At 43.8% G+C, this 20,888-nt stretch overlaps 1 protein-coding gene and 1 long non-coding RNA gene across 7 annotated transcripts in view; both read right to left on the bottom strand.

The window, feature by feature from the left end:
* FNBP1 (formin binding protein 1) overlaps positions 1–16,313 on the bottom strand; it is a 96,394-nt gene extending 80,081 nt beyond the window's left edge. For 5 of the 6 annotated variants that reach the window (XM_072025168.1, XM_072025171.1, XM_072025174.1 and 2 more), the window contains exon 1: positions 16,069–16,311. In XM_072025168.1, coding sequence (XP_071881269.1) covers positions 16,069–16,092 — 24 coding nt within the window. In that variant the 5' untranslated portion in view covers positions 16,093–16,311. Of the gene's footprint in view, positions 1–16,068 lie in introns of all 6 variants that reach the window. The other variant, XM_027471221.3, reaches the window with a different exon arrangement.
* A 439-nt stretch (positions 16,314–16,752) lies between these two features.
* Positions 16,753–19,302, bottom strand: LOC110351605 (uncharacterized). Its single transcript, XR_002399242.4, has 2 exons — positions 18,630–19,302; positions 16,753–17,719 (listed from the first exon to the last, which is right to left on the bottom strand). It is a non-coding gene; the product is annotated as an uncharacterized lncRNA (long non-coding RNA).
* Positions 19,303–20,888: the final 1,586 nt, after the last annotated feature.

Here is a 20,888-nt window from a genome sequence, read left to right as displayed (position 1 = left end):
GACAACCACTTTGTCAACATAAATCCTAAGACTGTCTATTGAGATTAAATGCTTATTAAAATGTGCAATAATGTATCCATGGGCATTATATAAAAGCATTAATGAGCCTCATATAATAATGAGCTATACAATAAAACCTAGAGCACAAGGAAACTCCGAAACCATTAATACTACTAGGAAAAGGTTCTTACTAACCTTGCTAAGCACAACATTTTTCAAATATAGATCTTGAAATTCTTTATAAAGCTGGTAAGGCTACAGCAAGTAGACAAGAATTTAAAACTCTCTTTTAAGGAGTTTAGAACCAACAAAGCTCCCGGTATTTTAGTGACACTGCAGGCTCTTGTAACACTGAAGGCATTTACAAGTGCTAGCAAATTAACATGCTGCACCAACTCATTTGGTGAACAATCTCATTCAGATCTTAAGCTGCTTGTCCTGTGTTCTGAATGTGTTAGCAGGCTGAAAAAATCTGAGGCGCCAAAGATATTTTCTGAAAGGGTGCTACAGTTTTTCAAGCATAAAGCAGCTTGCTGTACTTTGGACTGATTACTGGGACAGCGATAAAAAGCATTCCTTCCTGAAGACAAACGAAAACAAAGACCACCACATGAATAGTGACGTTATTCGTTACAGGACTAACACAAACTAGGGTTCAGTGTTATTAAAATTTTCATAATGAAAGTAATGGGAGAGCTGCTGGTCCAGTTCTGAGCCAGCAGTACAGCACACCATATCCTACAGGAGCATTTCTTAGTGAATTATTTCCCTAAGTCTGTCACAAAAAAGCATGCTATGCACAGAGCACGTGTGGTGAAATCTTGCGAATAGAAGTACACCACCACACGATGCTGGTTTCCGCTCTTCACATGTTCTTGGAAGAGTAAGTAGAGGACTATCACAATAGAAAAATAAACAGAGGGGATGCTTACATTATAACGTGCTGGCTGTGTTGTCCTGTCATAGCAATAACAAACTAAGAAGCATCAAAAAGGACGGCAAGCGCAGCGCTGCTCTTTCTACCACTGCCGTAGGAGGAAATGAACAACTCTTTGCTCTGGTTCCAAAGTAATGGATTCCCCAACTCTGAAGTCCATCTGGCACAAACAGCACCCACAAGCTGTATACAAATCTCTTAAAGTTCGCTTCCCCATACGCCCACCATTCAAAATAAGCAGCTGATAACACAGCAATGACGCCAAATTCCAGCAGTTCGTGCATAAAAATGCCGCAGACAGCTCAAGAGTAGGCTGGCGTCTTGCAAGAGAACCAGAAATTTAGGCCAGCTTGTAGCTACGCTCTGCCAGCAGCAGCAAAAACGTGATGTGCAGAATACCACGTCAGTCACTTGGGTCGCTCTCTCTTCCAGCCAGAAAAAAACTGCAGCCCACTTCCAACGCGACTTCTGCACGGTTGGTTCTACAGCAGGAATGTGCATGCTGGAAGGTGGCAACCAGCTCACCCCACGCGGCTGCATGGGAGGCAGAAGCCACCTTTGGAATGGCCAAGTGGGTATTGCAACATGCAACAGCCTGCAAGGAGGGATAAGTGCTTCTTACAGCCCGTTATTTTTGAGCAGGGTCATCTAGGCATCTTGCAATTACTCCTTTAAGGAGTAATTAATGCCGTAAGTGAAAACGTTCTGCCCTCTCTCCATCACCCCTACGCAACTTGACAAGCCTAGATGAGGAGGCTTAAGCAGATGTCATTAAATATTGATGTTATTTATTTTCATGCCTACTTATTTGAAGGGAATTAATTACTGTATCGGAAAAATAATTCTTTGAAATGCAGCTATGACACATGCAGACTTTTTAGAGCATTCAATGAACACAGCCATTCTAGCAAAGTGAATCCATTTTGGGAATCTATCAGCATATTCTATTGATTTTCAATATAAAAAGATAGAGAGTAAATAACCTATTTTTAAATGTGTAACTTTGGCTCAGTACAGTAACTATTTACTAATTTACAACATGGTAACACATGAAAACTTTCATAATACAGGTGCAAGAAAGATTTTTTTTCCCCAAGCCAGGAGAGTCACGAGGTTGGAAAGGTTTGAGCCCTGCGTACCAGGTTCCATGTCCTTAAGTGACACGGGCTGCTTGCTCCCCATCTTCCTCATCTTTAATTCATGTCACACAATCTGCAAGATAGGGCCCACTAAAATTGCTGCATGTTTGTGATTTCTTGTTTGCAAGGAATTAAGGGTTGTTAGAAGTATGCAATAAAACAAAAACCTCTGCAGTTCCTGCATAAAGTCTCCCCAGAACGATCCCACAGGATACAGAGGCAAGTTGCTCCTGGCAAGTCTCTTTCCAGTGCTCTGGAGTCTTACGTTCAAAGTCAATTATTTCTATTTCTGTGACGGTTAGTATATTCCATCCATCTGTATGAGGCCTTCCTTCATCCAACATGACACTTTCTGACTCAGAACTCAAGTCTGCAAGGTTATCACACCATGCTTCTGTTGACATTTCTGGAAACATAGATTGCAAATTCTAAAGTACATGGTGACTTGAGCTAATCTTAAAGAGTAGTGCAAAAAGGAGAGACAGAAAAATAGTATATTTTGGTATAAATCATCTACTCCTTGAAAGGAAGGGATGTGGGAAGACAATGGAAGATAATGGGATAGTAACAAAACAACTGGTACTGCTGCAGAACACCAGAAAAGTGAAATTTTACTTTACCAGAGCTCAAGACTGAAATGTAATGCAGAATCTGCATGTAAAAGCCGAAAAGAATTGTGAGAATAGGAAACACACAAATGCTTTAGAAAAACATGCCTGAAATGAGACCTAAGGTTTTGAACATTGCTTTGCCTTGCAAAGACATTGATGCAAACAGCGACAGATGTTCAGAGAGCAGAGTCAGCATTACTAAACTAAGCATGATGATCTAAATTTCTTATTAACCTCAAAAAAAAGCAAAGACCCATAAAGCAAACAGACACAACGGGTACATAAACAAAAAGATCAGGCCTTTAGCTCTTATCTACACTCAAGTAATTGAAATTACTCACACGAGTAAGGGCTGAAGAATATGGTCCAGTCTCTTATGTGACTTAGTTTATCAAGACAACCTGAGTAATGCTCTACACAAACACAAACATAATGCAAAATGGAGCTTCTCATAAGGGCTTCATATTAGAGTGACAGTAGTAGCAAAGTAAAACTAAATCCCATGAGTTTATCCTCTCCCTGAAATTAAAATGCTGTAACTTCAGGAAAAATAATAAATTTCACAACAGATAAACCCCCCAAAAGGTATATATACTGTTCATGTCTTTGCTTTATTGCCACCCTTATCACTTCTATTCAATTGCACTTTTCTGTCTGGCCTGAAGAAAATCACATGCCTTATCAACTTTAAAAACAGTTGTCTGAAAACACGTATCTTAATATAGTTTAGTACTTATACAACAGTGGTTAACATTATCTTGGGACAGGAAGATCAGAAAAATATTTGTTTGTTTTTCTTATTGTGAAGACAAAATGTAGAATAAACATCTAAACATCTTCCAAATCTGGACTTAAACACAAAGATCAGTTACTTACTGCATTTTAAGAACAATTTTTAAATTGATTGTTTAGTTGAAGTGGAATTGTTAGGTAAACTGAGTTACCTATCTTAGAAAAAAGACAGAAATCTAGCCTCGATACAGAGGTGTTCTGTGACAGGAGGTCTACCAGTCCTGCAGTAATCTGTATCACCTCCCACTGTTAAAAACAAACACAAACACGTGCCTGCCTTCCTCCTCTTCCCCTTTCACCCACTACATTGTGTTGCCACTTCACTGGACTGAAAAGCACACGAGCACAGAAGAAACGCACACAACAGGAACCTCCTGCCCAACCTTTGCCACGCGTGGATTAGACCTACTGATCTCCACACAGCAACTGGAGCTGCTGGGCACAGCTCCCTGAACGTCCCATGACCCCCCAACTATTTTATAACACAGGGACAGACGATTCGCTTGATGAACAGTTGAATCGTCTAAAAATATGAGAGAGGATATTGACTTGAACCTACTAGATGTTTATCTGCCAAGCAGGGGAAGAAAGCTTGGCCTCTGAACCAGGGGAGGAGGGAGAGGAAGAGAAAGACAAATGCATACTTACCTCTTACACAGAGGATGAGAGTAAGAAAGGGAATTTCTCACAATTTGCCAAGAACATCTCCTCCCTCAACAAGGACACTGAGGTCACGGAGACAGCACCTTCCACTTAACAGAGTTCAGAAGCCAGAGCTTTGGTCCAAGGGTTCACTTGAAACCATTACTGCCCTTAGCCAAAAAACAGGAAGTGAGGAGCTTGTTTTCCCACAAATCCTGAAGTTTAAACCCATTTCCCAAATACTGCAGTTTTGGCTGATAAATACAAATGGGCGGGCCATGAACCAGAAGGACCTGGGAAGTTTACGTTACGGTAGGATACCTTGGCAGAGCATCTCTGAAGCCTGAGCTCAGTGGAACACAAGAGGAAGAGAGCATCCACCAGCTTCCATGGGGACTTGCCCCATATCTTCACAGGCACGATTAACAAAGAGTCACTCTAAAACTGCCCGACCTTTATGAAGTCCTCAGGCCTTTTGGATGTATTTGTTCTTTTATGGAAAGGACCCCAATATCCTGTAAGATGGGAAGCTACTGCTTACCTGGTTTGGTGTGCAGACTGCAGTAAAATGAGACAAAGTGGCCAAGAAAAGAAGAAGACAGAAGCAGTATCATATGCACTACCCCCCCCTTTTTTTTTTGATTACTCATGTATACAAGTGACATTCATAATTATGAGTGTGTGTATTCAGCAAGGTTACTCACACATTACAGTTAATTCTTGCTTACAAGCACTTAATATACAGAACAAAACTCAGTCATACGATTCCATTCCTCATCCAAGTTAATGATAGGATTTCCAGAAAAGCTGAATGCAACCATGACATTTTTATCCTCAAGAGACTCGTGTAATTGTAGACTCTGTAAATACACACAAGTAAACACAATCTTGAAATGCTGCAACATTAAAATGTAATACAATATGCAAAGGTACCCACATTTTCTCTGTAGTGACTCGTAAAAAAGAAAGGTGTATTTCCTGGCTTTCAGATGCTTAATTCTACTAATTTAATATGTGACCATACCTATTTTTGGAATGATGATGGAACACAAACACAAAGGAGAGAAAACAAATTATTAATGCAATACTGTGAATAGAGCTATGTAGTTCATGTATTATTTTTTTTTTCCTTTTCTACCCTCAGAGAATCTGAGCATTAAGCACTGTACCACACAAAGAGAGTGTATTAGGCTTCTTCTTTGAGGGTGATTTGTGCCTGCAGCTTTTTTTCTTTTTGTTTGGGGCTCATTTTCTGTTTATTTTCAAAATTCTTCTCATCCCAGAAAGCCTCTCGAAGTGCATTAGGGCTTACACATTAGTCCCAGAGTGTTTAATTTAGCCCTAATACCTTGAGGAAGCTTCAGGATGGATTGTTGCTATTCTGATTAAGGAATCAATCTCACCCCCTGCTGCGAAGGTTGAATGAATGCCTTGCCCCCAGAGGGAAATCAGCATTGCTCCACTGGCCAGCAGCTTCCAAACATTGCATACTCCAATGCATTATGATGACAGAAAAACACGATTCTTTCATTCTGATTTTATATAGGGTTCTGAATTTCCACTATTTTGACACTTAAATGAAAGAAATTGACTCTTCAAGAAGTATGGATTCTAGCTTTTTACTACCTCTCCAGTGTTCCTGATTTTTTTTGTTCCCAGAGGTTAACCCACAACCAAACCACAAAAGATAACCGTACCAAGCCAACAACACATTCAACACTCAAGTTAACATAAACATTTATACTTATATGCCTGAAAACCATACATATTGAAGAAAGATTTCTGACCCTGCATGAGTGGAGTGTGCAACTTTGTCATGTTGTTAATAGCTGCAACTATTAAGTGTTTCAAATCAACTGCTAATAACCAAGAGAAATATTTATATTTGTATTGTTTAGCCCAGAAAATGTTTTCCTTAGCCGGAACAATTCAACACACTCCCACAAACAATATTGCCACTATTACACACCAACTGCATAGTCAAGACCAAGTATTTTCAAAGAGCAACCAAGGGTGCAGATGGAGTCTCCAAAGATCCCTAAATTAGGTGCATGTGTTTCCCAACAGCACATCTCTTGCAAAAGTCGTCTGCTTTCAACAATTATAGCTTTCCTATTTCAAGATAATTTCATGCCAATCACACTGGAGCTCTGGAAAAGGAGCTTTCAGCAATTTTGTACATAATACTGGTATTAAGATGACAGATGAGAATCAGAGCAGAAGCCACAATGGGAAAGGAGAACAGCCCACAGTCACGCAGAAGAGGAGGTGCAGAGGCACTCAGAGCTGTATCGTGCTACACCAGGAACGGATGCATGCTTCCAGGCTGCTCTGTTGGGCTACTTCGCTGCACCTCAGAAGGCTGTACACAGCCACAGAAATGTTATTTTGCCTTTAAATAGCTAAGATTCAACCCTATCTCCCCCCACCTTCCAAAAATAAGGCTGTAAATCCCCAAGGCACTGATTTAAATAGGAAGCGAGTCACACATATCATGTGATACGCATTCTGATTACCTAAAGGATAGACAGGCTGGTGCATCTGCCCAGCTTGCAGTTCGGGTTTTTGGGTAAAAAGCACACAATGGTGATCTTCAAGCACGTCTCGATGACTGGTGGTGGGCCGTCCTTGAGGAGGATCCCATGCGGCCTTTGGGATCATCTGATGATGGTGACATTGAGAAAAGCGGCACTGAAATTACTAACCCAGACGTGCACTTCTGAAACGCTCAGGGGTTGTGCACTCCACAGTCTGAAGGACAGCTTTGCTACACAGTCCTTCAGCTTTTACACATTCAGAACATACACCAGAAAGCATCCTCTGTACAAGGATGTTTCACATTTCAGAGCTGTGAGGAAACACAAGCTCTTGACCAGCACACCCAAGTCTTTCCTTTTGCCCTTCTGTCTATGTTTCTCCTGTAACAACACAAGCGAAATCATCTCAGACACTCAGACAGGAGAGGTGAAAAGACATTTATGTGGTGCTCTACCACAGCTCTCTCACTTTGTCCATTGCCGGCTTTCCTTTCACTAGAGCAGGATCTTACTGACACATTCTTAATGAATACCACTCCTATACGCTCCACATTTGAGAGATCAACAGCCCTCGTGAGAGCAAGAAATATTTCCCTTCCTCATTTAACTTCTGAGAAAACACACTTTCATTCACTCACTGCTACGTGCCGATCTTTTTTTTCTTTTTGCAAATACAGGATAAGTGACTTAAAGCAAAAAAAATGAACTGCTTTAACAGAAAACATGATGCAGAGTGAAAAACATTGTCTATGTGTATTTTAAAGCTATTTGCTAGACAGTTCCTCAGACCCTTCTACACAGAAAGAGTGCAGAAAATGAAAAAATGAGTGCAGGGTGAAAAAACAGCGTGCGTGCTTCTGGATAAAGCTCTCACTTGGGGATGCAGTCAAATATTCTCTCACAGTGAGTAAAGATGCAAAACGCAACCACAGAAGGCAATGTGCATACATTTAAACCAGTAAGTCAACTCTACTTAAATATTACATGGAAAAAGCCACACAAAAATTGCAACGCTACAAAGCCAAACATGCAAAAGACAGCTGCTAGGTCCCTTCACTGCTCGTCTTCCCTACGTCTCATCTAATCTTCATCCTTTGCCCCACACTTCTTCCTTTCCATTACTCTTTCTCCTGATCCCATCACATTCTTGGCCTGTGACTGCTAATGCACTGCTCTGTAATTGTGTGCACGATCTCACCTCGCTCTCCCAGCCCTACCAACCCTACTGTCCTCACATGCCCCTTTATCTAAGTCGTCTCCCTGTTCCTGGTTCCCATGCCTCCTGGTTTAAAGGCCCTATCTCCTCCTGCTGTTCTGTTTGTCCAGTTAGCTCTGGTTGTCTCAACCTCCCAGGCTGGCAATCAGAACCTCACACGCTGCCAGTTCCAATCACCTCTCCATTCCCACTCCCACCACCCTGACACATCACTGCAATACCAGGCAAGGTTCCCAGGCAAGCAGCTCCACATTTCTGCACCCAGTTCCTACCCCGAGCTCTCCTCCCCCTTCCCCAGCACTGCAGGCTCAAGCCCGTTGCTTCCTCTCTGCCCACAGCATCTCCTCCCCCTCAGAGGAAGGTGGCAGAAGAACCACTGCCATTTTGCTGAGCCCTCATATTGCTCCCTTGCTGCCTACCATCTAGGGCGTGTGAGCAGCCAAGGGACATTTGCCGTGGGTTGGCACAGCCTCAGATCCTCCTTGCAACCACACAAAGCCCTCTGAGGCCGAAGCACCTCGCTCCCACTGCGACTGCTGAAGCCTTCAGCACTATTTCCACTGAGTACTCACAGAGTGAGATTTTTCCAAAGACTTGCAAGCTTGCCTAATTTGGGCAGATTTTCTCTCAAGACCAGCAGAAGGCATATCCCTGTTCAAGAGCTATTGTTTGCCAAACTTCAAATCCTTCCTCCAGTGAACGCGAGCACTGCAGCTTTGTAAAACCAAAGAGGCAGTGCACTTAGCACATGCGAGACACTAGCCCTGGTAACAAATGAATAACCCTGACTAATCTAAATAAAAAAAACAAAACTGAGGCAGGCACATAGAAAATGACACTGAACGTGCCAAGGTGGAAACAATTTTAAGCCACAGAACACAGAAGATCCTAACAGAAAGTGTTATATCACCTTCATGAGAAGAGCCACCAGTCTAGAACATAAGCTAAGGGAGAAAACTGTCCCAGGCAGCCCATAAGCAACTTCCCCGAGTTAACAGAATTGAGCAGTCTCTAAGAATTCAGTCGGTAAAAAAAGAGTATTCACTATATCTCTGCAAGACAAACATTCTCCTTTCACGTAGATAATACTCCTTTATCTGCATATCCACAGACTCAGTACAATGCAAGTAAAACTTTTGAACTATAAAACGAATAATTGGTGAGAAGAAGTGTACCTGCTGTTCACAGGGAATAAGTGTAAACTCTGCAAACTTCCCTGCCCTTCAGATACAGAGCTACCAGCAGCACCCGCCTCACCACAAGGGTAGAATTCAAAGATTTTTTTATTATTATTTTTTACATTTTTTTAAAGTACCAAGCAAAAGCAGTTAAATACTGAACAAGAGACAGCCAAACGACATGTATTTGAGATAAGAAGCCTACATTATTTCCCCTACAACAACAACCACCACCACCCCCTATGGCTTTCTTTATGATTACGGGCCATGGGGATGCCTAGGTAGCTCACTGGGGACCACCCTTCTAAACCAGACATGAATTCCAGGGAGGCTCCATTTCAGAAGTTTCATCCCTTCACTTGGATTTTGAAGGTGGCTGGGGGATTCCTGCTGTTCTTTTGGTTGTATTTCCAGTTAGATCGAGTCTTCCCCACATAAATAAGGGACAGCATTACAATAGGACTGCTTCTCTGCAAGCTTTACAACACACTCGGTTACTGTAGTAATCAGCAAAGTAATCAATCCTGAATAATCAGCACTTCAATTCCTGCATTTTGCACTGCTCTATACTGCAGGTAATCTAGAAACCCCATCCATACTTTTTTTTCCTCCCATTTTTAGATGCAAGGAAGAACATTTCACTAAGGCTATGCAGACAACAGAGGCAAAGCAATCATGTAAAAATTCCAAAGGGATCCAAATCACCCCCATCACATCTGCTTGAGAAGATGAAAACTGTCACATCCTATACATAGATGTGTGTACATAAAACACATACAGGATGGGAAAAAGTAGTGGATTTTAGAGCCAAAACTATTGCTTGCAAAGGAGAACTAAGACTTCAATATGTCAACAGACAACAGTGTTTTTCCTCTCACCAATGTAACTAGCTCATTGTTTAAACAAAGTGTGAAAAAGAAAAGTGGAATTTCCATGCGTGGAAGGAAGAGGAGATGTTTCATCTGAAAAACGTAAGGTTATGTTGAAGGGGGAAGTTATTTTAAAATATTTATATGAATGCTAAGGAAAATCAACAGAGCATTGGATTTGGGTGGCTGGATTAGATTCAATGCATAACCAATGTCAGCAGCACTATTTCAAACAGGATGAAAATGAGTTTCCAAAAATTCATTAGCAGGTTACCTTTCAGCAATCAACAACAAAGGCACTCATGTAAAGCGCATTATTAAGTTACAGTCCAGCAGCGGCTCCTGCTCTTCATGTGGAGCATGGCTTTTGAAATTCTGCTTTAGCAGAATGTTTCACAACATGAGTAACACTAATGAGCTGCAAGGAGTCCAGAAAAACATTGTCTCATGTTTGACTGCTTTCCCACATGGTTCAAGAAAGCGGGGGATCTCGGGCAGCCACAATACAGATGGGACAATTCTGTGACTAGGAGGGAAAAAAAGAGAGATTCTACAGTCTTGACTCATGCTGAAAGATCGTAAATCCCCTGACAGTTAACAAATAGGTAGAAAATATAAGAATAGGCCAGGGACAGAATTATAGAAGTCCTTTCTTAAAGCAAAGCAGAGTTGTAAATGAAATTACTCAGACACACATTCAAGACCTAGCGACCTCTTTAGAAACCAGAACGGAATCTTTCTACTCAGCGTGCCTGGAAGCACCACGGCTGTGCGCGGAAGCCCTGCAGCACAACCCGCTTCGCTTAGACTTCTGAGAGCAGCAAGAGAGTTTCCCTCAACACATCATCTTCCCCAACTACTTTTAAGATAAGGAAAAAGACTGCAGTAGCATTAATTTTAAAGAACACATACAGGCTGCAGGAGCCTGAACTACCATCCTGTGCTAGGCAAATGCACAGAGGTGTGTATTGCAGAATTAAGATACTCTCTAATGACTCAACATCTCTATAAACAATTTCTTACTCAGTAATCTACATACACAGACTGACCACTTAAAACAGACAGTGATCCACCGTGAAATAAGAGGGAGATATTCCTGTCAGACATTTTTGCTACTTCACAGTTGTCCAAATAACTATGCAGAATACTGAGCTAATGAAAAACGTACTCTGCTTTGAAGTGCCCATCTCCAGCATTCTGTACACAGCTTTTACAAAGGGCCTTGGAATCAACAAGCCAAAGTTATAAATATGATGCATTTACTCCTGACCTCAATTTTTTCATGGTGGTGTGGTTTTCTTTTCCTCCTCCTTTCTTCTTCAGACTCTCACTATTTACTTTTAAGGTGTCTTACTCTGGGTCACTCTGCCTTACATATTTTTGTAGGTCAAGTTCCACCACCCTCTTTGAAATGTAAGAAAGTTTTAATGTTATTAAATGAATACTAAATTTCTACTAAATTGCAGAGGCAAAGGGGGGCAGGGACACAGTTCTGCCTCTAGGAGTTGTCTGAATGCTGTTAACTAAGTTGTAACAACTCGACCAATTTACAATAAAACTCACTTTTCATAAAAGCACTTGCCATTACAAACTTTCTATCTTGCAAGCAATCCACCCAACCACCTTTGAAGGTTAGACCCGTTACCTTACATTAAGGAATCTCTAATAATGAATACAGAGAGAGTTAATTAGAAGTAGTTTTGCTTGCTAAATCAAGAATCTGTGCCCTTGTCCCATCAGAGATCAATGGCTTTTCCTTTCACAGAGATTGAAAGTTAACACCCCAAACCAAGAGCAATTGGGTGTGGGTGTGAGGGACCACGAGGGCAGAAGGATTTATATTTTATGCACTCAGCGAAACAAGATTTGGCAAATAAAATTAATAATCCAGTGCCTCAAACCTAGATCCAGCTCTGTAGATCCTCTTACAAGGGAGCACACTGACAAGAACAGAGCCTTCATTTAAGATCACATTTGACTCCAGCGCCCAGGAAACAGCACTTTGTAATGGCATCAAGGTCAAAGCCACCTAGATTCTTCAGACAGATTCAGAAGGTGACTCACCACTAAATGCAGCACCTATACATTATAAATACTGTTAAAGAACAACACTGCATTCAAGAAAGTTGAAGAAATTGAAGACTACAGCTGTTTAAACACTAATTCTGCTGATGAATTAGATATGCAGGTACTGAAGGAGGAAACAATTTATCAGTTACAGGTAGGAAGCAGGCTTTAAGTTCTCAGAGGCACACCTACGTTTTGCTTTCTGGCTACAAGGAATAATTAGCAGAACATGGTCTACAAGAATCCACTTGTCTTCATTCTGTGAATTAAGAAATTATTATTGCCAGAAAAATCATTTCCTAAATCATAAAAACGTTAGAGACGATTCACATTTATAAGCAGAATGAACTCTATACAACTAAAATAACTGCCGACGAGATGTATTTATTTCATACTAAAGCACATTGAACGCTGCAAACAAAAGGCCCAGTCCCCAAAGTATCAGTCATGTGAGGAGTTGGCCAACAGAGCCCCTTGCGTAAAGGCAGCAAATTAAGTCCTTTGCAAATAGACTGCTCACCTTCTTGCAGGTTGAAAGGACATTGACAGCTGTTAGCAGACACCCAGCCACACAAAGGTCAATGAAAACTTGGATTAAATCACATTCTCACCACTTAATCTTTTTTTTTTTTTTGAACTTTACATTGGGGGGGGGGTGGAATCAAACCCAGGGTGTCTGCACCTCTGAAACACTCAGAGCAAATAGATGAATCTTCCCACATTGAATCCCTTTGCTGCCTGCACTTGCCATGCTGTGAGACAGTGTTTGGAAACACCAGAGGTTTTCCTGGACCACTTAACCACAAATTTACACGTAGCTCCCCCAAACTACACACTGTACCGAAACTTATCATCAAGAGAGTTCATTCCCTTCAATACACCAAGCGCGCAGCCACAGCCTTTCCCACTCAAAAGACAAGGACCGAAGGGCTGAGGTCGGTTTTAGTGCCGTTTGCTGTGTAATTCCTACCACTTGCTTCCAGGGCTCCATCCCACAGCAAAGGCCGCTGGTGGGAAGTCGCTGAGAACACAGCAGCATTTCACTAGCTGAGGCAGAGCAGCTGGACACGACACACTGGTAAGCATGTTCTTCCTCATTACCCAAGAGAGGGGAAGGATGAGACATCTCAGTGTGCTTTACAGCCTATCTCCCTCAAAGCCTAGTTAACCAAAGTCCCACATCGGGTCTCTGCGCTGGTACACAATCTCTAATTACCACTTAATGCTAGCGTAAGTATTTAGAAAACAGTGGGAATGTGAAAGACCAAACACAAAGCAAGTTCTGTGATCTCCTACCTGCCAGCCCTACCAGCTACTCTTGAACCAGAGTGGAAAACAAAATGTTTCGGTGACGACAACGTTGCCCTTCACCCACCACTTCCCCCTGACTCCCACTGTTTGGTGTGCAGACTTCTTCACTGAGAGCACAGCATAGCCACTGCCACCCCACAGGGCACCCCACACACGGGGACCTCCATCAGTTACATGAGGCCTTCAGGTTTTGCTCCGTCACACCGGATTGCTCGGAGGCCCCAGCTGATCTCATTATCCCGAGTGTTTAACCTCACAGTGGATGCAGATGATGCCCTACTACCTTTAATAGTTCTGCTCTGCTGGCTTTGGGTCCCTGTACGCTCACAGGGCCAAGCCTAAAATGAAACCAGAAGTCTAGATTTGACTGAAATAGCCACAGAACTTTGCAATAGGATTTGCAGCCTAGAGGAACCAGACACCCTCCCAAAGTGCAAGGCTAAAAATCTGTCTTGGGAATGATGTCCGTGTTGCTGAAGGGGTTTTATTGCTTCTGAGGCACACAGCTTTCTGCAAGCAGCTTTTTCCCCCCAGGAACGCAGAGAAATCCTACCAAATCCATGCACATTAACATGCTACTTGCTCTTAGGAGTGACCTTGATTTTGCTTCTCCTTTGTTACATGAAAGGGGTAAACCCTGAACACGTGCCCACTCTGGTAGTTCTGCTCATCTGAGATATAAACTGCAAGCAACCACCACTGGTCTTCCAGCAGATTTTCATTTTCTAAACTACAATTGGAAACACTTCTTACCTCCTCAGCTTCCAGTCCATCAAATGGTTGCAGCAAACCATATCCCAGTCACACCCTAAAGCAGGCATTTGACATTTACAGCACCTGTTTGTATGCCCATTCCCCGACTACCTAAAACAAATACTAAGTTTTAAGGTAAACAGAAATTTAATTTTGTTTGAAAACCACCGGGCTCAACAAAGGCAGCGGTGTGTATTGAATACAGGTTGGTTGTAAGGTTCCTTTCCCAGTGAAAGATGGATATGGCAAGGGTAATCGGTGTTTTGGCATAGATACCCAGAGCACTGGAAACCGGTGAGTTTTCAAAGCCCTGCCCAGTTGAAAACACAGCAAGTCCTGCCAACCCAGTACCAAGAATCATTTAATCTGGTTGCTCAATTATTTTCCTCAGTAAACCACTACACTTCTCAAAGCACATCGAAGACATGGAAAATAACACTTTGATGCTGCTAAAGACAGAATTTCACCCACAAAATTTTGGGAAAAAGAAGCTGTTACAAAGACATGCCTGCATACACACCTGCAACGATTACCATGAACAGAAAGGACTATTTATAAGCACTTCTCTGCTTGTTCACATACAGAAACCTCTCGGTATCGCTTGCACTCTTTAAGAATACAAGAATAGCTACTAAACCCATCTTGAAAACTCAAAATTTATTTTTCTGTGTCAAAACTGTTACGCTGGCTCATTACTTTAATTCCATTCAAACTGTTTAATCTCCCCCAAAGCATCCAAGATGCAGAAGGCAACTGCAGGTTTTCCCATCAACGTGCCCATGCAGCAGAGCTGTTTAAATACTGATCAATCACAGCAGCATCGTTCCAGCATTTCATCGGTACACATCACCTCTTACTCCGGAATACACGAGCATACCACAGCCACCCCTCAGCGAGCATTTGCCCCCTAATTTATTATCTAGATCTAATCAGATCTAGCTGTATCATGACCACAATGTCACGGCAAGATGAGATGCTCACCGAACAGAGCAGTAACGCATCCCGGAAGGATGGCATTCAGCACGTATAAAAGAACCATTCCTCCACGGAGATGGTTTTAAAGCTTTGATGTGCTTACATCTGAACTTACACCGATTGCCAGGCACAAGGAGACGAACACAGGAGCAAAACGCTGCAGCGCCCTGCAATCCAGATGACGCCCCAGCACTCATTTATGACTCCTCGTTGCAAACAGCATTCCCGTGCCCCCCAAGAAGCCCACCCCAAGGAGCCCCCAGAGCCTGGAGGGCTGCTCGCATGCCTGCTGCCCACCGCCACAGCCCTCGCTACCAGGTTTTGCTCCCGGCTCCCCCCTCACGCTGCCAAACATGGCTGCATCGCCTCCTCTTTGTGGCTGGCTCTGCCTTTCCCCTTCGCCTTCTCAAACTTCTCCTACCTGCCTCCCCTGGTGATCTCCGAGCGGGGCCTGATGAAGATCCCCACTGGCCTTCTACTCGCCTTTACCAGCTCCGCTTTTCCCAGCGGGGGCTCGGCGTGAACCAGAGGCATTCCGCTTCCCACTTCTTCAACCAAGGAGCCTCTGAGCCCCAGCCGTGCCTGCTCACACCCCTGAAGCAACCCCTACAGCCCCCATAGCCCCCCTCATCTCCTATACACCCCCTCACCCCCACCCCACAACCCCCTCCCCACACCAGCTCCTCACCTACCACCCCCTCCCCAGCCCCCCTCTCACCATACCCCTCACAAACCTCTACCTGAGATCCCCCCTACCCCAAATACCGCATTCTGGTGAGGGCTGCAGCTGCTTTTTCACTTATTTTTCCACACGGTCCTCACCCCACGGGGATCTCCCCACACGAGAAAAGTTTCCACGAAGGGGTGGGGGGGGAAACGAGCCCCCCACCACAACCCCCTTCATCTCCTTACCCCTCACCACAACCCCTCTCATCCCCTTACCCCTCACCCTAGTCTTTTGACACCCCTCACCCCTCAGAAGAGCCCCGGGGGCCGCATTTTCCCCTCAGCACGGACCGTTACAGCCCCCCCCTCACTCACCCACAGCTCCGTGCCCCAGCTCATGGCTCCGCTGAGGTAAAAGGGGGGCCGCCGGGGATCTCGGCGCCCACTTCTTTAGGTTTCCTCCCTTCTGCCTTTTCCCTCTCTGTCCCCCCTCAGGGCTCTCGGTGCCCTCGGCGGAGGCGAGGAGCGGGCAGGGCCGGGCGCTGCTTCACCGCCGCTCCCGCCTCATCGCGCCGCAAAATGGCCCGGGCGGAGCGGGGCGGGGAGGGGAGGGGGGGGGTGGAGGAGGGAGGGAGGGAGGCGGGAGGGGGGCGCTTGACAGCTCGGCCGCACTGCGCAGGCGCGGCCGGGTGGGTGTGTGGGGAGGGGGGGGAGATGCGCGCACCGCGCAGGCGCACAGGCTGCGCGCCCCCGTGCCTGAGGGGGGCGGCGGGAACGCGCACCCCCCCCCCCCCCCTCCTCAAGTGCCTCAGCGCCTCTTTCCTCACTCCCCCCCTCGTGTTATTTTTATTATTTAGGCGTTATTTCTGTTTGTGTGATTGGGATGCGGGCATCCATCCCCCCCCACGTCGAGTAAAGCAGCCCCTTCAGGCAGGTTCTGCCCAAACCCAGCCCCACGCCCCAAAACCGACCCAAATCCACAAATATTAAGCCCGCCATCTGCCACCAGTGTGCTCAGCCTGCGAGCACAAAAATAATCAAATTATCTGCTTTCGCATAAACGCGGGTTGTTGTAGCAATTATGCTGGCCTTGCAGAAAACGGCTCATTTCCTCGCCGGAGAAATAAGATTTATTTTGTGCTCGTCTTCCTTTGTAACAACATTTGTTTGAGCTGTGCCACACATAATCGGATTTTACATTTTTTGCTGTTCAGCTACGAGAGATGTAAACAGGGCTTTAGATTGCTGTTTTATATTTATTGCCGCATCCGTTCATCAAAGATTTCCAGAGTGGGTACAGAAGGGAAGCACGTCTGTTCACCTGAGAGGTGTCTGCCTCCAGAGGGCCGGGATCTTTTGATGAAGGAGATAAAAATTGACCAGCTGCTGCAGGTTTTATCTCCTTTAGATCAGCGCACTTCTCCTTTCACTAGCTGGCACTCGGATATTAACTGACATCAGAAAGAATAAGAAAATAATTTAAGTGATTCCAACGTTTAGAACAACAATGAAGACAAGTTTTTATGCATATAATGGAACTGCATTTATATTTTTCCCTAGTTAGTTCAATTGGTTTGAACTTAAAAGTAGACTGCTGCTCCTCACACAGCTGTCTTTGAAGGGATGCAGAGAGCAGGCATCACTTTTATTCACCATTAAAAGTTATTACTTTTAAGAACTGACTTCATAACAACTGAGAGACACACTCTTCAACTCATTTTACAGAGTAATTCTTCCTGCTATTGCCAACATATTTAAATATTTGTGTCTGCCATGCTGCCTAAAGCACAACCGCCGTCTTCCAAGGGCTTGTCCTTCCACGCACTCTCAGAAAAGGGGTGCCAAATCCTGCTGTCCTTCCTTAGGCTTATGTCCACCCAGAACACATCACAAAACCAGACTCACGGCTTTAGGAGAGCTTAATCTATAAATACTTGAACAAAAAGAATGTACTGAGTCCAAAGGCAGAGCAGCACTAGTATCATCTGAGGCAAATTTGCTGTGGAATTTCCTTTTGCACAAAGACCTGGGAGGGGAACAAGGCAAACCTGTTACACCAGCACGGGCAGGGAAACCTGTCCACGCTGAAAGAAGATAAAAAATGCTTAACTGGTTATAGAAAGATACAGGCCAGAAATGCAAGTTTTTATTTATGACGGAACATTAGAATCAACAATACCAAAATGTATGAAAATTTATTAAAATGTGTGGACAGAAGCTCAAGACAAAAACTAAATAAAAATGAATTCCAGATATTTCTGGAAGGAGACTCTCCCCTGTCTTTATTATTTAGTCTGAAACTCTCCAAGACAGGGACTGCCACTGACATTATTACTTTCATTTGTACAGAGCCCAAAACAGCAGGGCCTGCAGCATGATTGGTCCCTAATTGCTAATGTAATTAACAATGATGGGAGCATTACGAGCCCTTTACGTTACAGCATGATGCTGGAAGGCTCAGCAGGTCCCAGGCTCAAAAGAATAGTTCAAAGTAACACTTAGAAAATGGATTTTCTCTCTTCATTTCTGATTTACACAACCCAAATCAGCAGTACAGAACCTAGTGGGGGCTTTCCTCTCAGCTTCAGCGAGAATAAGACCGTTCAGAGCTGTTGTCTAGATACAGGCCTATTCCTGTAAATTCTGTGCTTACCCCTCCTGATATGATTTAGCACAGTCTCTGAACTGGATCCTAAGCAGAAGCAATTTCCTTTCTAAAACAGAACTTTATCTAAGAGACTCTAACCCTAATCGAAAGCAGCTAGATTAAATACCTTCTAAATCATTTAGCAGCCAAGCAATGTAAAACAAATCCCTAAACTGTAGTTCGATTTAAATCCCTGCTCCCTGGGTCTAATCATGCAAAGCAAGAAAAATCACAGCTTGCAAAGTAGAAGCATTTCCAGCTTCCAGGACATAAGAGGAAAAGGACCCACCTTTCCCCCTTGGAGTCATCACCCCTGCAGCTGCTTCCCTTTTATTTTTTTATAATTCTGGCCGTATCAACCACATCCAAGACAAGTAATGTGGATGTTACTTGTAACCTCTCATACACTGGGACCAAAACAGCACCCGGAAAGGAAGAGGACACACCTTTCCCTAAGGCCACCAGCATTACAGCTGTTTCCTTTCTGCTGTTGCAACACTATCCAGATCATTCAGACACACAGCATGGGACCTTGGTTCTCTTTACACGTCCTATCAGGGCCCGGAGGGGCCTGATTAGTACCTGATTAATGCCTGATAAACCTTAATGGTCATTCTCACCTGTGGCCTCCACCTCACACCCTCCACCCATAGAGGCAGGAGCCCTATTTAAGCTTTAGCCTGAGGCATTGTCCTCTGTTTGAGCTGGGTTATAGGGGTACTTGTTTTATGTTTGACTAAAGCTGTGTATGTGCTTGGCTATAGACCATGTTGTTGTGGATACTGGACTATCCTGAAGCATTAATCTCAGACCTCCCTGATCACTACAAACTTATCCAGGTATTGCTAGACTGTGTCTGACCTTAGTTACCATCACCTGAAATACTAATTTCTAAATTCACTATCTGAACTATAGGCTAACATCTTAACCCAGTTTTATCTATGCCTCATTGTTACAAGCTTTTTTGATGACCTGAGCTCTCAGCTGCTGTCCCTAGGCTTGTCTTGCTTGAGAACTGAGGGACTGCACACAACATGGTGAAGCCCCTGTCCTGTTGGGTGCGTTATTGTGCTCTGTGGTCTTGAGGGAACAGTGAGCCCTTGCTGCTGTACGACATGCCCTTATCTTCAAGAGGGGTTTGGATAATGCCCTCGGTAGTGTTTTAACTTTTAGCTGGACCTGAAGCGGTCAGGCAGTTGGACTCTACCTTTGTAGGTCACTTCCAACTGATCTATCCCATTCATTTTATGACAAGGGTATATTGATAGGGATGTAAATATAAGTATAGAATCTTATAACATATATTCTTTTAAAAACACCTCACCAAATGAAGTAAACATCGCAAATTCCAACTTGCAATACACTTAGTCTAAGATAGCTGCAACTTAGCCACTACAATATTCTGATAGCTGGTAGAGAGTTACAAGGAAAACAAATCAAACTTCTGATAATTTCCAGTCTGTGGCATAAAAATCCCTGCTTGTTCTTAGGAAGAACCTTCAGACTAAAAGAGGCTCCTCAGCAGAGCAAGGCATAAAGTCTCTGCTGCGGTTGCAAGCAACCATTTCTCATGAATCTGTTGTCTCTGGGTTTCCCAGGGTGGTCTGTGCACAGAAACTATGATTACGTTATTAAAACATTCCGAGAAAATATCTGGACCAGAACTATCTTTTTGAAATAAACTCTGACCATGGTCACGTAGGCTTCCTAAGGGGATGTGGGCTCCGAGGCCTGGTGCTGAGGGGACATCTAGTGGCACGGCCCGGGGACTAGCTAGGGAAAGAATCCTCCTGAAAAACACAGGGGGTGTGTGTATATATGTGTGCTGTTCATGCTTCCAGGTGTTTTTTGGTATTTTTCTGGTATCCGTCCAGGTTTCTTTGGTTGATGTCGAGGTTTCTGTGTTTATTCTATTACCTAAGAGTATCCAAGAAAACAGGGGAAACGAAACCGTAAGAAATAACCCGTACAGTAAGACCTGAATCACATCTGACCAAGGATGAGCCATCCAACCCAACGTTGCTGTTGTAAAGGTGGGGATTTTTCTCGACCTATTCACCTCAGGCTTTGCTGCTCACCTGTCCCAGCCCAGCTGTTTGCCTGGCTCTGGGTGACGGGTGTCGTGCAGCTCCTGCCTCGTACACTAAACAGGAAAATGAAAACGTGCGAGTTATGAGGTAGCAGAACACTGAAAAATTACATTTATTTGCATTGATGGCTTCCATAACGTAGATACATTGTGTAGCCTTTTAAAAAGGGGTTTGGCAGTGGGTTAGCCACTTAAGTCACCCCTATTTATGTTGTGTTACTCTGAGCAAGAGATGTTTATGTTGTGTTACTCTGAACAAGAGACGTTTATGTTGTGTTACGCTTCTTGTGCTGCCTTGGCGAGGGAAGTCACAGAAGCCGTGCCCCAGCTGTGTGAAATTATATTTTCAAGTGGAACTACGATTCTAAACGGCTTTCAAACAGCTCAGAAGCTTCCAAACCACCTCAGTATGAAAGCCGAAAGCCCCGTGTTTTATTTTAGGGCCGTTTTGCTGAGATA

The sequence above is a fragment of the Anas platyrhynchos genome, chromosome 18, assembly GCF_047663525.1.
Source record: "Anas platyrhynchos isolate ZD024472 breed Pekin duck chromosome 18, IASCAAS_PekinDuck_T2T, whole genome shotgun sequence".
In the NCBI taxonomy this organism is placed as follows: Eukaryota; Metazoa; Chordata; class Aves; order Anseriformes; family Anatidae; genus Anas; species Anas platyrhynchos.
This window is presented reverse-complemented; position numbering and strand designations above follow the sequence as displayed.